Source organism: Cibotium barometz, chromosome 4 (assembly GCF_041138505.1).
Source record: "Cibotium barometz isolate CiBa-2024 chromosome 4, ASM4113850v1, whole genome shotgun sequence".
Classification (NCBI taxonomy): Eukaryota; Viridiplantae; Streptophyta; class Polypodiopsida; order Cyatheales; family Cibotiaceae; genus Cibotium; species Cibotium barometz.
Genome location: NC_141049.1, coordinates 33,353,863 through 33,368,502, shown reverse-complemented (window position 1 = coordinate 33,368,502; position 14,640 = coordinate 33,353,863). Strand labels below are relative to the sequence as shown.

General features: G+C 43.4%; 1 protein-coding gene across 1 annotated transcript in view; it reads left to right on the top strand.

The window, feature by feature from the left end:
- The first annotated feature begins 4,716 nt into the window (after nt 1–4,716).
- The window catches only part of LOC147639170 (uncharacterized), a 51,875-nt gene continuing 41,951 nt past the window's right edge, over nt 4,717–14,640 (top strand). Inside the window, exons 1-2 of the mRNA XM_086788032.1 lie at nt 4,717–4,969; nt 12,993–14,640. The exon at nt 12,993–14,640 is cut by the window's right edge and continues 52 nt beyond it. Of these exons, the coding sequence (XP_086644158.1) occupies nt 13,442–14,640 (1,199 nt within the window). The 5' untranslated portion in view covers nt 4,717–4,969; nt 12,993–13,441. The remainder of the gene's footprint in view (nt 4,970–12,992) is intronic.

The window sequence follows — 14,640 nt, the reverse complement described above, 5'->3', positions numbered from 1 at the left end:
ACCCTTTTGACCTCCACACCTCTGATCGCCCACTAGCCTTTGAGCCCTCCTACACTCTAGTCGTTGTCACCTTCTACTATCTCTAGCCCTTCAACCTTTATGCACGATGGCCTTCGCCCTCCCTGCTGATGCAATTTTTTTGGAAACCCATTTTCTTTTTAAGGTGGTGCTAGGAGCTAGCCCAAACATGTACATACGCTACACACTCGTGTTGGTCAAGGATGTGGAAGAAGTATGAAATCGATCCAATCAACCTAAATAAATGGGTCAATAATGTCTAAGGCCATTCTCCTACTAAAAAAAGACAAACGGTCACGTTGATGCGGGGAGAGATCTAGAAGAAAGAAGAGGATGAAAAACAAAAGAGAAGTTGAGGAGTGGGAACATATAAAATGGCAAGTCCTTTTTTGAAGGAAGGAAGGTAGGGGAGAAGTCGTTCTATAAAAGAGGCCCTAGCTAAGGGATGGAGTACATAAACAACACGAGACCCTAAAGGAAGGAGGCAACACAATTAGTCCATAGGAAGATATAGGGAGAAGAAGAGCTCAAAATGAGAAGTCTGTCAAAACAATATGAGTAAGTGTAGACATGGCCAGAGCAAAGAGAGTGAGTGAGTCAGAGGATCAGCTGAGGGTTGCAGGAGGCAAGCTTAGGATCCTTGTCAAAATCTCTGTTAGAACTTGGTTCTATTCAATACATGCTCAGTTGTTGTTTGTGTTTAAAGATGAGAGTTTGACGAGTTGCTACATGAAGCTATCAGTCTAGGTTTCCTATGTTCTATGTTTTTTTCTTTGTTCTTATTTGAACCTAGGGTCTCAGGGTTTGTTGAGACTTGCCTTGATATTGCAAATCTAAAGAAAATAGAGTGTTTTGGTTTGAGCATGTTATGAGTGGATGATAGAGTTTGTGATATGGTTTTTAGTTGTGGTGATGAATATGTTGTTTTGATTGAAATTATTAAGGAAAAACACTTGTGAGTGAAGATTTGAATTCTATTGAGTCAACTGAGACAGATAGCATCAGTGTGATAGACATCATAGTTAATCAGGGTCAACTAGGTGTGTCTGATCCAGTCAGCTAAGGGTGTAGAAGGGTAGAATTGGTCTTTCTAGGTTGAGATGAAGGTATTTTGGATCAAGTCTGATAGTCAGAGTTAGTTAGAGAGTGTTATGGGTTGAATGATATCTAACAAAGTCAGTTGAGAGTCAGTTTAAGGGTTGTCAAGTTGTTTCTTTGTGAAGTCTATGGTGTTTAGGGGTTTGTGAGTCTTAGAGGATACATAAGTGGAAAGATTTGAGTCAGTTCAATCAGCTGAACCAGATAAGAATCAGGTAGTCTCATTAACAGGTTGAAGGTCAGATAAGAATCAGGCAGTCATTAACAGGTTGAAGGTAAGATCGAGTGAGATTAATGACTGTGGTATTGAATCCTTATAAGATTTGAGTGTTAGGGTCTAATAAAGTCAACATCAGAGGACGTTGGGGTTAGGATTGAAGATCAGGGTTTCTGAGAGTCAAATCTGACCTAGGAGGGCATCTTGGTGGGTCAGCTAATCTAGATTGAGAGGATTCGGGTGCCCAAACAGCACCTGTCAAGATCAAGAGTTATCTAGAGTTGCATTTAAGTAAATTCCACTGAGCTAAAGAGAGGCAAGCCAAGACCTTCAATTTATTTGTGTTTTGTTTGGTGTTTGGGGTCGGTGCCTTGTATACCTGATCTTGTATACCTGATCTCATCTTAAGTTAGTGTGAGAGTTGAAAAAGACCTCACTGCTAACCCCTGTGCTTGCTCCGCGCTTCATGCTAACCTTTGTAGCTTCTCTTGATCCCTATCATTTCCTTGCTTTTGATGAATCTCCATGCAGTGTCCCTATTCCTGGTGACTTTCTTTGACCCTCCCCGCCCTTTTGACCGCCATAACCTACCCGCCTCCACCACTGGCCTTCGAGCCCTCCTACACTCTAGTCTTTATCACCTCATACTATCCCCACCCCTTCAACCTTTATACTACCAAATGGCCCTTGCTCCTCACTAATCTCTGTGCTTGCTCCCACTAACCTTTATGCTAGATGGCCCTTGCTCCCTACTAATCTCCCCACTAACCTTTTTGCCACATGGCCCTTGCTCCCCGCTAACCCTCTCTAACCTCCGTGCTTTGGTGTATGTGGTGGCTTGTAATCCCTCCTTGCTCACCCTACATTTAGCATCCCAATGTGACCACCCCTACATAGCTTGCCTCCATCTCCTCCCTCTATGGCTTTGTGCCTTAGCTTCACCACCCCATGTGATCTCTGCCACCCTACACGGCTCATGCCTCCATATGCACTGTCCATACCTCCATGCCTTAGCTCCACCGTCCCTGCCACACGTCCCTGCCACTTGAGAGCCCCACTTTCATGTATAGACATGTGCTACTCCTCTATTTTCCCTGTGTTTTTGAAGATAGACATGGTTGGTGTCCCAATCATGTGTATGCGCCTAGACTCTCTCATCATGTATGGGCATCTGAGTATGGCACGATAGGACCTTGCCTACTCGAAATACATAACCAAAAAGGATTGTATGAAGCTAAACCCATACTTTGACGTCTTGTATTCCCTTTGGTTTATTAGCTGTCATGTTGTGTCATTAGCTAGTTTAGCCATAATGTTTGTGTCATCATTTAAGTCATCATTCAAGGGTGGTTTTCTCCAGGTCTCCCAACAATCTTTTGCGAGACAATGACATCGATAGAGCTATCTAAGATTGAGGTGACCTTTAAATGCCACATGTGTCATAGCATTCACGTCCTTGCTCTCAAAGTTAGTGTTTGGCTTGTTTACATGCACTTTGGGTAGTTCATGGCATATGTTGGGCTTCCGAATGAGAGTTTAAGTGTGATTTAGGGCTCGGTGGGTTCTTGGACATGTGCACAAAGGTTTCCATCCATCCAATCTTTAGGGTGTGTCTAGAGACGTGAAAGCCTATGGAGATGTGCATTTCAAAGGATAAGAAAGTTGTGATTTGCAATAGAAAGCCTATGGGGATGCACACTTCTAAGGATAATAATGCTTTGAGGCATGCAATGTCACATGGTTGATACTCTCGTTCCACTTGGTGGGGTGAGCTTGGCCATGGGATTGTATATGGGAGCCTTATAAGCTTTTCTTATGTAAGTGGGAATCATACAAGAATAGAGCATATATAACCCCATGGACATCAAATGACATTTCCCTTTGGAGTCCTCAACAATAGCATCAAGTAATTTTGTGTGCAACGCATCAGTTTTGTATGGTGAGACGCTGAGTCTTGGCTTAGTGGCTTGGTTGCTTCTAATGGAGATTCAATCGGAAGCAATGACCCCCCAATGACCTTGGTGCTGATCATAACGTGGGTTTCAATGGTGGTCTAGATGTGTGCAAGGTCTCATATTCCAGCACTTGCTCAAGCAGCATGGGGTTCAGTTTAACTTGGACCTCTTTGACCAACTCTTGCACCTTCTTAATGCGAGATTTTCCTTAACATTGGGTTAGGGTTCTATGGGAACACATGGTCGGTCCATTGGGGATTTCCCTTTATCAAGCCTTGGCTTAGGCTTGGATTTCTTGGGCTCACTCATGGATGACCAAGATGAAGCCGTTTCTTCATCAGATCCACTTTGGGTTGACTAGATTGTCACCCTTGCTTGTTTGCTTGGAACAACATTTCTTTTTTCCCTTCTCCATAGATTTATCATTGAATTGTGCTAGATTTTGCTTGACCTCCTTCGAGGTTGTTTCTATTTCAGCCAAGATAGGGTCATTTGGAGTAGAGGCCTTGACAGCCTCCTTCATGGGTCGTTTCTTTTGCTTGGCTAGACAAGTCCATATACATAATTACCCAAAAAAGTATGCCCACAAAGTCACTACCTAGCTAAAGAAGAAAGATTCGACCCAAAAACGTGGAGCTCATTATTTACAAGAATTTTCATTCTTTCCTTAATAGAGGGATCTATAAGAGCTTGGATTATGTTTTTTGGATGGCTAGAACAAGTCCATATACATAATTACCCAAAAAAGTATGCCCACAAAGTCACTACCTAGCTAGAGAAGAAAGATTCGACCCAAAAATGTGGAGCTCATTATTTACAAGAATTTTCATTCTTTCCTTAATAGAGGGATCTATAATAGCTTGGATTATGTTTTTTGGATGCTCCATAGTCTTGATTACATATTTTAGGTGCGTGCAAGTCTACCCGTTTTGTCTCATAGGAGGCTAGGTGTACAAGTCCCTATTCCACTAACTATGCTATAACCTATTCCACCTGAAGTACACAATTTTTGAAGATGAAATATTACTTACTATTGTGGATGGAGTCCCAGGATATCCTGTGCTCCATAGTCTCGACTCCACAAGTCTACTTGCTTTACTTGTGTCTCATAGGAGGCTAGTTATAAGTCCCTGTTCTATTAACTATGTTGGCCTATTTCACCCCAAGTACACAAATTTTAAAGATGAAATTCAATTGGGCCAGCATTACCTTCAAATCCTTCAAATCAAACCACCTATATCAGCCAAAGCTCTTATTATGTTTGCCTAGTAATTGAAATCATACTATTGTTTAGGTAGAGATGTATTTCTTGCTACCCTCAAAATTTTTATGAAGAGAATATACATTATTTAATTCCTATAATTAAATCAAATTCATTTTTAATAAAATTTGATTTTTTATAATTACTTCAAATGCTTAATTCGTTACATTGCCCCATCATTCAAGTTTTAATAACGATTTAAATTTATAATTAATTCAAATGCTCTATTCGTCCTCTCTCTCTCTCTCTCTCTCTCTCTCTCTCTCTCTCTCTGTGTACGCGCTCTCGTCACCTTAAAAGGCACTTCCTGTCTGTTAGGGTCTTGCAGCAGACCAAAACTTCACGACAGCAACGAGGCCATGACCAAATAAGATCGTTTTGCCTGCTTATTCACCATCGAAGGAATTCTGCGCGAATCTGGTGAGCCTCCATCGTCTTATGTTGTTTTCTCTAAAACCCTAATCTCTCATGTATCTGAAAACTCTAATCACATGATGCGTTGAATCAATGGTGATTTGCAAACTCTGGTTGCCCATAACACTAACTGTTTTTGGTCAAGTTTTACCTCCGACTTGCTTGAATTTTCCATTCTAAGTAGGTCGTTGATTATTTGCTGACGGTAATTTTATTTCTCCTATTCCAAGTATGTCGGTGATCATCAGTGCAAACCCTTGCCACTGATTGTCTGCAAACCTTAATCTCATGCTAAGTGTCCTTTGTTATTTTGAAAACCCTAACTTCTGTAATCTCACGTCCCCCATCCTTAGTATGCAGTGATTATTAACAAACCCTAATTTCCTGATGTTTTGCAAACTAGATGACCTTAAGTTTTCTTTGCAAATCATGATTCCTACTGAAGTATTCTGCTTTTGAAATCAAATTTTTGCTGTTTCTTTATTCTTTTTCTGTCTCCAGAAAAGAGACTTCTATTAAATAAATATACAAAGGAAGATCTCAAACCAAAAGGTAGGGAGATCTCAACCAATCGGCAACTTTTGCTGTTTCTGACTAACGATTTCCCATGCCCTTTTAGATGAGCTTTTATCTGTGATGTTTTCAACAATTTTAAACATGAGATACATGAGAGGCATGTGCTTTTCACCGTTTCAAACAGAGCCTCCCCACTTCCTTCCTGTACCACAACAAACACTCAAAAGAAGATGAAAGCAAGCGTGCGCACATGCACGTGTTTGATGAAAGCAGGGTGTTCCCATCAACTTGGGTTACTTCTGCCATTGGTTTTTTTTGGGGATTACTTTACATGAGTTATGAAGACAATTGTCTGTAAATTGACTCTTTACATAATCTAGTGTTAGTCGTAGGTTTACTAAAGTGCTCGAGTTCTGTGCATCTCTGTCTTTGCTGTGTGTTTATCTTTGTTAAATGCTTGCAAGTAGCTTGTAGCCTTGAATTTGGTATCAGCGCTTAAATCTCCTAGAGCCTTGCTTCAGCTGGAATTCTATGAAAGTGGTTCTAGAGTGCAAATAGGGTATACCATAAACAAGCTATGTGGGTGCTTTTCAATCTCTACGAGTTGTCCTCCTTTAGCCTGCGGGTCCTGAAATCCAGGCCCCTTGTTTGCCATCTCCCACCCAAAAAAACAATATACACACATTTGTAAAGGTATGAAATGTCTTTGATGCACATTCCATGAAACGCCAGGCAACTTTTCTAGTGAAGCTCTCAAGTGTGCGTTTGGAGGGAGTTGTTAAAAGTTAGCAAAGAGCAGCAAGTGTTTAAGGAAAGCAGGATGTTTCCATAACTTCTGCTATTGGTCATCATTTAGGATTAGTTTACATTAGTTGTCAAAGACTCTTTTGCAGGCATATGCTCACTTATGGTAGTGCTATGTGTGAACAGGGCTGAACCAAGGGCACTTTTTCCCATGTGGTTTTTCCCTTTGGACATCAAGTGTGAAAGGACACTCTAACATATAATATTTTGTACTTCTATATTATATGAATGTGGCACACATGCAAGGGTTGACTTGCATTTTGTGGATACCACACTTTTGGCTCTCTCTCTCTCTCTCTCTCTCTCTCTCTCTCTCTCATTTCTGTGTGTGAGCTTCTCTACCTTGCACCTAACCCTAATGTGCAGGTTTGTGTGTGTGAGTGTGTGAGTCCAACACCCAACATTTGGTATCAGAGCTGGGAGCTGGCCCTGCAAATCTGCAGCTGACAGAAATCCTGCGAAATTCCGTTGACAGGCTGCGAATTTCCGTCGCTTGCGTTTTTCCGTCTGTCGGATTCCGTCACCTGCGTTTTTCCGTCCGTCGAATTCCCTCACTGCTCCGCCGTCCGGCCGCCAGAGACGGGCGGCCCTAGTGGGGAGCCCACCACCTCCGCCCAGCCTCCCGGGCGGCACCTCCCCTGCAGCCGGCGACCCGGCACCGGCGCCGACCAGCTCTGTCACGCTTCTGGGCACCCTGGCCCTCAGCGCTCCATCCGGTCGCCCAGAGGCACGTCGGCGTTCTGCTCCCTTCCGGCCGGCGACCACGTCCGGCGTCTCCGTCTCTGTTCCATTCCAGTCGCCGTCTGCTCCTGACTGTCGCCCGCGTCGCCCAGCTTCGACCACGCCCGTTTCGCTCCGTTGCTGTCGACCACGCCCGTTCTACCCCGTCGACAGCCGTTCTGCTCAGGTTGTCGTCGACTCACGGTTGCAGCTGCTAGCCCACGGTGGTCCGACACCAGCGCCCAGCGCTCGCCTGCGGGCTGGTCCCTTCCGAACGTGCACAACCGCTGCCGCCGACGACTCCAGGCACCCTGTGCCTCTGTTCGCACCCTCCGCCTAGCTCGTCCGGCACCTGCCCAGCGCTCGCCTCTGCCTACGCTTGCCTAGCCTGACACCTGGCGCCTGCCTCGTCACCTGTGTGCACCTGTCTGCAGCTTTGCAGATCTCACGACATCTGCAGCTTTGCACGCCTCCGCCAGCTGCCATGTGCATACACCAGCCTGCAGCTCCGTGTGTTCTCCAGCTGCAACGACTTGGCCAACAACGTTGATTCAGCACCTGCAACGACTCTCTTCAACGACTCTTCCGTACTACATCTTCCCGGCTGTGCATCATTGCTGCCCAGGTACCTTTGTTTCAGCAAACAGAAAAAATAAACAAAGAAAACAAAATAAGGTTTGCAGGCAGATTTTGCCAGGAAGATTTGAAAGCTTGTAGGTGGTACAGGATTCAGTCAAATTTGGGGGATTTCTCAATTTCAGGACAAATTGAAAAAAATTGGGCATTTTGCTTTGCCTGCAATTTGGGGGTTTTCAAAATTGAGGTCAAAATCAGCAAATTGAGCCTCTTTTACTTGCAGAAATTTGGGGCTTTTGTGAAAATTGGCCAATTAGATGCACATTGAAGCGATTGGAGTGCATAAAAATTGGGGATTTTCAAATTGGAGCATGTAATTGGGCATTACACCTGCGATTTGCCGCGTATGTATACACATTGTGTGTAATTGGACAATTTGGTGCAGGTTTACACTTGCTTTGATTTGCAGGCATACATTTGCACAGGACATTTGGTTGCCTGGCAGTGCACATTGGTGCTTGGTTTGCTTGCAGATATATTTTGTTGACATGGCACAAAATGCTATAGATGTATTTGGTGTGCTCACCCAGGAGGACAAGCTAGATGGATCTAACTACTCCCTCTGGAGTTTCATGATCCGTAATTTGAGAGTAGCCAAAGGGCTTTGGGGCATCGTGTGTGGTGATGACACACGCCCACATACCATTCAGCTAGCCACGCCTCAAAGGGGAGGTGCTCAAAGAGCTCTTGATGTAGATCCTGCTCCCACACAAGAGCAGAAGAGATGGGACTCTAGAGATGCACAGGCCATGTCATTGATAGCCCTTTCAGTGAAAGGGACTATTATTCCGCACATTCGTTCATGCAAGACATCGAAGCTTGCATGGAACACATTGGAAGCAATGTATCAGGTACGCAACGAGGCAAGAGTTGCCTACTTGAAGAGGCAATTGGATCTTCTTTCTATGGATGAGGGTGACTCCATGGCAGATCATCTCACCAAAGTGAAAGATTTGCAAGAACAATTGCTCAACATTGATGAGGTTATCCCAGACAGATAGATGGTCACCAACACTCTTCATTCTTTACCACCTTCCTATTTGGGCTTTCACACCTCTCTCAACCTCTCAATGAGAGGAGGTGGTGATCCCGTCACTTTTGAAGAGCTCGTGGGTTTTCTCTTGCAGGAAGAGCAAACAAGAGCAAACTTATCTAGCAACCGTGGTGGAGAAAAGGCATTTACAGCCAAGGATAAGGGTAAAGCAAAGAGCTTTAGGCATGGGGGACAACAGTCTAGCAAGGCTGGTCATGGACAGCCCTCTTCTAGTGGTGAAAAGTCTGACAAAGGGGATGCAAACAAGCCCAAAAAGAAGGGCAAATGTCACTACTGCCATAAGCCTGGACACTACATCAGTGAATGTAGGAAGCGGATTGCAAAAGAGAAAAGGAAAGAAGCAGGCAATGCAGTAGCAGACTCTTCTGATGACAAAGCACAACAATTAGCTAATGTAATCCAGGAAGAGTACACTTTTTTGGTCACATGCACTAGTGACACACCAAGTGCTTCAGACATTGATATGTCTTGCATTGCATCTGACAGACAGAATGCATCATGGTATTTTGATAGTGGTGCTTCGAGCCACATCACTTCATGCAAAGATGTATTTCAGCACTTGGTTTATGCTTCAAATGGCCGCACTGTATCATGTGCAGATCATACACATATCCAGTAAAGGGAATTGGTAATGTCATACTTATTGCAGCCAATGGTGCCAATATATGTATGAAAAATGTATTGTATGTTCCAGGGATAAAGAAAAATCTGCTCTCCGTCTCAGCCATAAACGACCAAGGTTTGAAGGTTGAATTTGAAGACGGGAAGTGTTTGGTAAAAGACCCATCAAAGGGTTATGAAATAGTCACTTCTGGAACACGATACAAAGGCTTGTATAAGCTGGACAGCTATGACAAACGCACTTACGATGCAAATACAGTGGCTGCCCACACTCCTGCTATGCATGATGCAGAGCTATGGCATGCTCGTTTTGGGCATGTAAATTTTCAGAGTTTGATGCTTTTGCAGAAGCATCATATGGTTGATAATATGCCGCCTCTTGAGTCTCCACCAAGACATGTATGTGAGGGGTGTATTTTGGGAAAGATGCAACGAAAACCATTCCCCAAAGATGGAGCTGTTAGAGCTGAAAGTAAATTACAGCTCATACATAGTGATGTATGTGGGCCAATGCGGACACCATCCATAGGGGGGCATCTTTACTTTGTCACATTCATTGATGACTACTCCAGGTTTGCTTGGGCTTACCCTTTGAAAGCAAAAGCAGATGTGTTTACATGCTTTCGACACTTTGTAGCAATGGCTGAAATTTTTTGTGGATGTAAAGTCCAAACACCCCGTTCCGATAGAGGTGGAGAATACATGTCAAATGCATTCAAATATTATATGCTTCAAAAGGGCATCAAACACCAATGTACTGTGCCTAATACCTATACACCGCAACAGAATGGTGTAGCTGAAAGGAAAAATAGATCTCTCATGGAGATGGCAAGATGCATGGTGAAAGCACAAAAGTTGCCTCACAAATTTTGGATGGAAGCTATAATGTGTTGAACAGGTGTCCAACAAAAGCTTTGAAAACCATAACACCATTTGAGGCTTGGTAAAGCCGAAAGCCAACACTGGATTATATGCGTACATTTGGGTGTTTGGCATATGCACATGTGCCAGAACAACTCCGAACAAAGCTAGATGACAAAGCAATTAAATGCATTTTTGTGGGCTACAGCAATGAGAGAAAAGGATACCGTCTTTATAATCCAACTACACGAAGGATTTTTGTCAGTAGAGATGTGGTATTTGCTGAAAATTCAGAACAGCCCATGTACAGCTTGTATAAAAGCAATGATACAGGCTTACAGGACATGTTTGATGGACTTTTACCCATTTCAATTAGGGGGGATTCAGATCAGCCAGCCCCTACACATGTAGAACATGTGGAACAACCAGCCATTCAACCCCCTTCTATGGAAGAAGTGGAAGATCTTGTCAGGGAAGAGCAAACAGCCAAGGATACAGCCAAGTCAGTGCCAAGATGGTTGCTGAAAACTTTGCAAGAAAGCAAACTTGCAGCTTCACTCACAGGTAGAACAAGGGCTAGTTCTAGCCATGCTTTGAATGTACATCGTGGGGAGTCTGCATTCGAAATGGGTGGTCTCTTTGATTCAGAAGAGCCTTCTTCTTATGAAGAAGCACATGAGAATGAGCATTGGTTGCAAGCTATGCAAGTTGAAATTTCTTCTATCATGAAGAACAATACATGGGATCTTGTGGAATTGCCTAAAGGCAAGCATGTAATTGGAACAAAGTGGGTGTACAAAGTCAAAAGAAAGTCTGATGGTACTATTGACAGGTACAAAGCAAGACTTGTGGCTAAAGGCTACTCCCAGAAAAAGGGAATAGATTATGAAGAGACTTTTGCTCCTACTTCGAGAATGACCACAATAAGATCAGTGATTGCATTGGCTGCCCATAAAGGATGGAAAGTGCATCAATTGGATATCAAAACTGCATTATTAAACGGGGATTTACAGGAGGAAGTATATGTAAATCAGCCCGTTGATTTTGTAGTTCCTGGTGACGAACATAAAGTATGCAGGTTGCACAAAGCATTGTATGGGTTAAAGCAAGCTCCAAGAGCTTGGTATGATAAGATACATGCTCATCTAACCAGCCAAGGTTATGAGAATAGTCCAGCTGAAAGCACATTGTATGTGAAGAAAACCGATGCCGATATTCTCATAGTCATCTTGTATGTAGATGACATGCTCATTACAGGTACAAGCAAAGCACAAATTTCAGATTTCAAAGCTGATTTGAAAGCTGAATTTGATATGTCAGATTTGGGGCCTTTACACTACTATCTCGGCATACAGTTTATGAATACAGATGATGGCATTGTTATGCAGCAAACTAAGTACATAAAAAGTTTGCTAAAAAGGTTTCACATGGATGAATGTAAGCCCATTTCTACTCCGGTAGAACCAGGTGTACGGCTTACTATGCATGATATTGGAGAGCCTTTTGAGGCCGGCATTTATAGCCAGGCAGTGGGATGCCTCATTTATTTGTGTAACACGAGGCTAGACATATCTTTTGGAGTGTCTTTGTTGAGCAAATTCATGCACAGCCAGGCACAAAGCATTGGCAAGCAGTCAAACGCATTTTTCGCTATCTAAAGGGTACCCTGGATCTTGGTTTGTTCTATCCCAGGGGGGGCAGCTTGCAACTTTATGCATATAGTGATTCAGATTGGGTTGGTGATTATGATACCAGGCAATCCACCAGCGGGAATTGTTTTTTTTTTGGCAGTTCATGCATATCTTGGTTGAGTAAAAAGCAACCCACTGTTGCTACATCTACTTGTGAGGATGAGTACAGGGCAGTCTTTACAGCTACAGTAGATTGTGTTTGGTTGAGGAGACTATTGGCTGATCTTCGTGAGTGTCAGCAGACACCCACCACCATTCTCATTGATAGCCAGAGTGTTATGGCCGTGGCACGAAATCCAGTATTTCATGCACGTACCAAGCACATAGAGATTCATTATCAATATGTCAGAGAGAGGCTACATGCAGGGGAGATCAGTTTATCTTATTGCCCTACATAGGATAATGTTGTAGATCTATTCACAAAGGCTTTACCTCGAGAAAAGTTTGAAGCTTTCCGCAAAGCTTTGGGATTACTCTCATACAGAGAGTGATCTGTTACCTTGTACAGGTTCACGCTTCCACTACAGGGGGGATTTGCAGGCATATGCTCACTTATGGTAGTGCTATGTGTGAACAGGGCTTAACCAAGGGCACTTTTTCCCACGTGGTTTTTCCCCTTGGACATCAAGTGTGAAAGGACATATACTATTTTGTACTTCTATATTATATGGATGTGGCACACATGTAAGGGTTGACTTGCATTTTGTGGATACCACACTTTTGGCGCTCTCTCTCTCTCTCTCTCTCTCTCTCTCTCTCTCTCATATTTCTGTGTGTGAGCTTCTCTACCTTGCACCTAACCCTAATGTGCAGGTTTGTGTGTGTGAGTGTGTGAGTCCAACACCCAACATCTTTTGTAATTGACTCTTTTCATAATACATAGTGAATTGTAGGTTTTCTCAAGTGCTTGTGTTTTGTGCGTTTCAGTCTTTTGCTGTGTGTTCATCTCTGTTAAATGCTTGCTACACAGCCTTGGCTTGTTTAGAATTTCATGATGTGCTCGGTATCTTTATGTTGATCTTAGATGCATCTATAACAAAAGAGTTTATGGTATGGTGCATGGCAATTTGAGTTTTGTGGCTATGTTGTTGCCTTTTTTTCCTCCTGAAACTTCAAGAATCTGCAGGGTTTACTGGTGAACAAAGCAGCAGCTTTATAGAAGTTGGTTACTGATGCCACCTGCAAAGCAAAGCAAAGCTCTTGGAAAATAACCAGACCATTGTGCGTGTGAGATCTGCAGTGTATGCAACATTAAGAAGCAAAGCCATTGACAAAGTTCAAGTTAGAGGGGCTTACAGCATGAAAAGGTCGTTGCTGTTGATAAGCGCAGGATTTGGGACATGAGACTATATTGTCGTGGGGGTCAGTGGATCAGAAAAGGTAGTTGTGCCACTGACAAAGTTCAAGTCAAAGGGGCTTACAGCATGAAAATGTTGTTCCCGTTGATAAGTGCAGGATTTGGGACATGAGATTATATTGTTGTGGGGGTCGGTCGATCAGAAAACCTAGTTCAAGATAAAAGCATTTGTGATTACAATCAGAGTCAGGGCAGTGCAGGTTCGTGCCCACAATTTGATGGTTGACATGATGCACCATGTTGTGAATGACGGTGAATCAATCTTAGCAGATACATGCCCACAAGAAACAGAAGCTCTATCACGACAAAAATCAGTGCTGTCAGGCCCTGAATGTGGGAGCGCAAATCTGGATGATGTTATGTTTCAAGAAGAACTACGTGGCTCTGTACAGGGAGAAAAGGCTGGGAAAATGAGTTTTTTTGAAGAAAGAAGGGCTGCTATGCCAGGCAGTTCTAACAAGCGCGAATTTCCTGATGTTATAGTCATTGAGGATGATGCTGAGGACAGTGAGGTGGAAAATCAAAACAGTGACACTGCTACTAGAAAATTTCACAGTCGCTATCACAACTCAAGCTGTCGGGACGGTACTGATGACTCTGGTTTTGCTACTTCTGAGCTTTCTGATAGCTCTGATGAAGAGGATTGTGTTGTCATGGAGCCGCATCCAATGAGAATGCCTTCATCCTCAAACAAGCGGTCTTCTAAGGCAAAGAAGAGGCGTAGACATGCTGCAGATGGCCTGTTTGACTCCACTAAAGAAAGGAAGGGCCCAAGTGATTCCTCAGACTCTGAAATAATTGTAGATTTTGATGGGAAGGTTCGGCGAGACTGGGAGGAAGCCGCCCTTCGAAGGCGCATGGGAAATGTGTTCAACAATTCAAGGTACAGAGCAGAAAGTGAAGGGAGCACAAGTGTTTCGAATCATGTCAACAAGGATGCAAAGAAAAGTCCAAACATGAAGGAAAGAGGTGACACCCATCCTCATGACCCGGAGCATGCAACTGATCAACAGACTGGCCCTAGAGTCTCAGCTGCCAAAGTGGGCTCAACACATGTAAAAGAGAGGGAGGAATCACATACGGCTTTAGACCAGCAAGATTCAAATCCTGATGTTTCTGATCCAGGATTGGATGATACAACCGAGGAAGCTACTTTAGTAAGGAATATGCCCAGTAGCTCAGGCCACAATGCAGAATCTTTTGATGATGGAGTTGACATTGTAGAGCTAGGAGTTATTGGTGATTCTTTAACCAACAGTTCATCACAAATGGAGGGTTTTGATGATGTGGAAGCATCTGGGAGGTTGGATGATGCTCATGTAGAGCATATACAAGCTGTGGAAGCAGATGCAAATCCAGTAAGTAGTGATAACATAGTCACTGACAGAGAAAGACTGAAAGAAACTGAAGAGTTCCG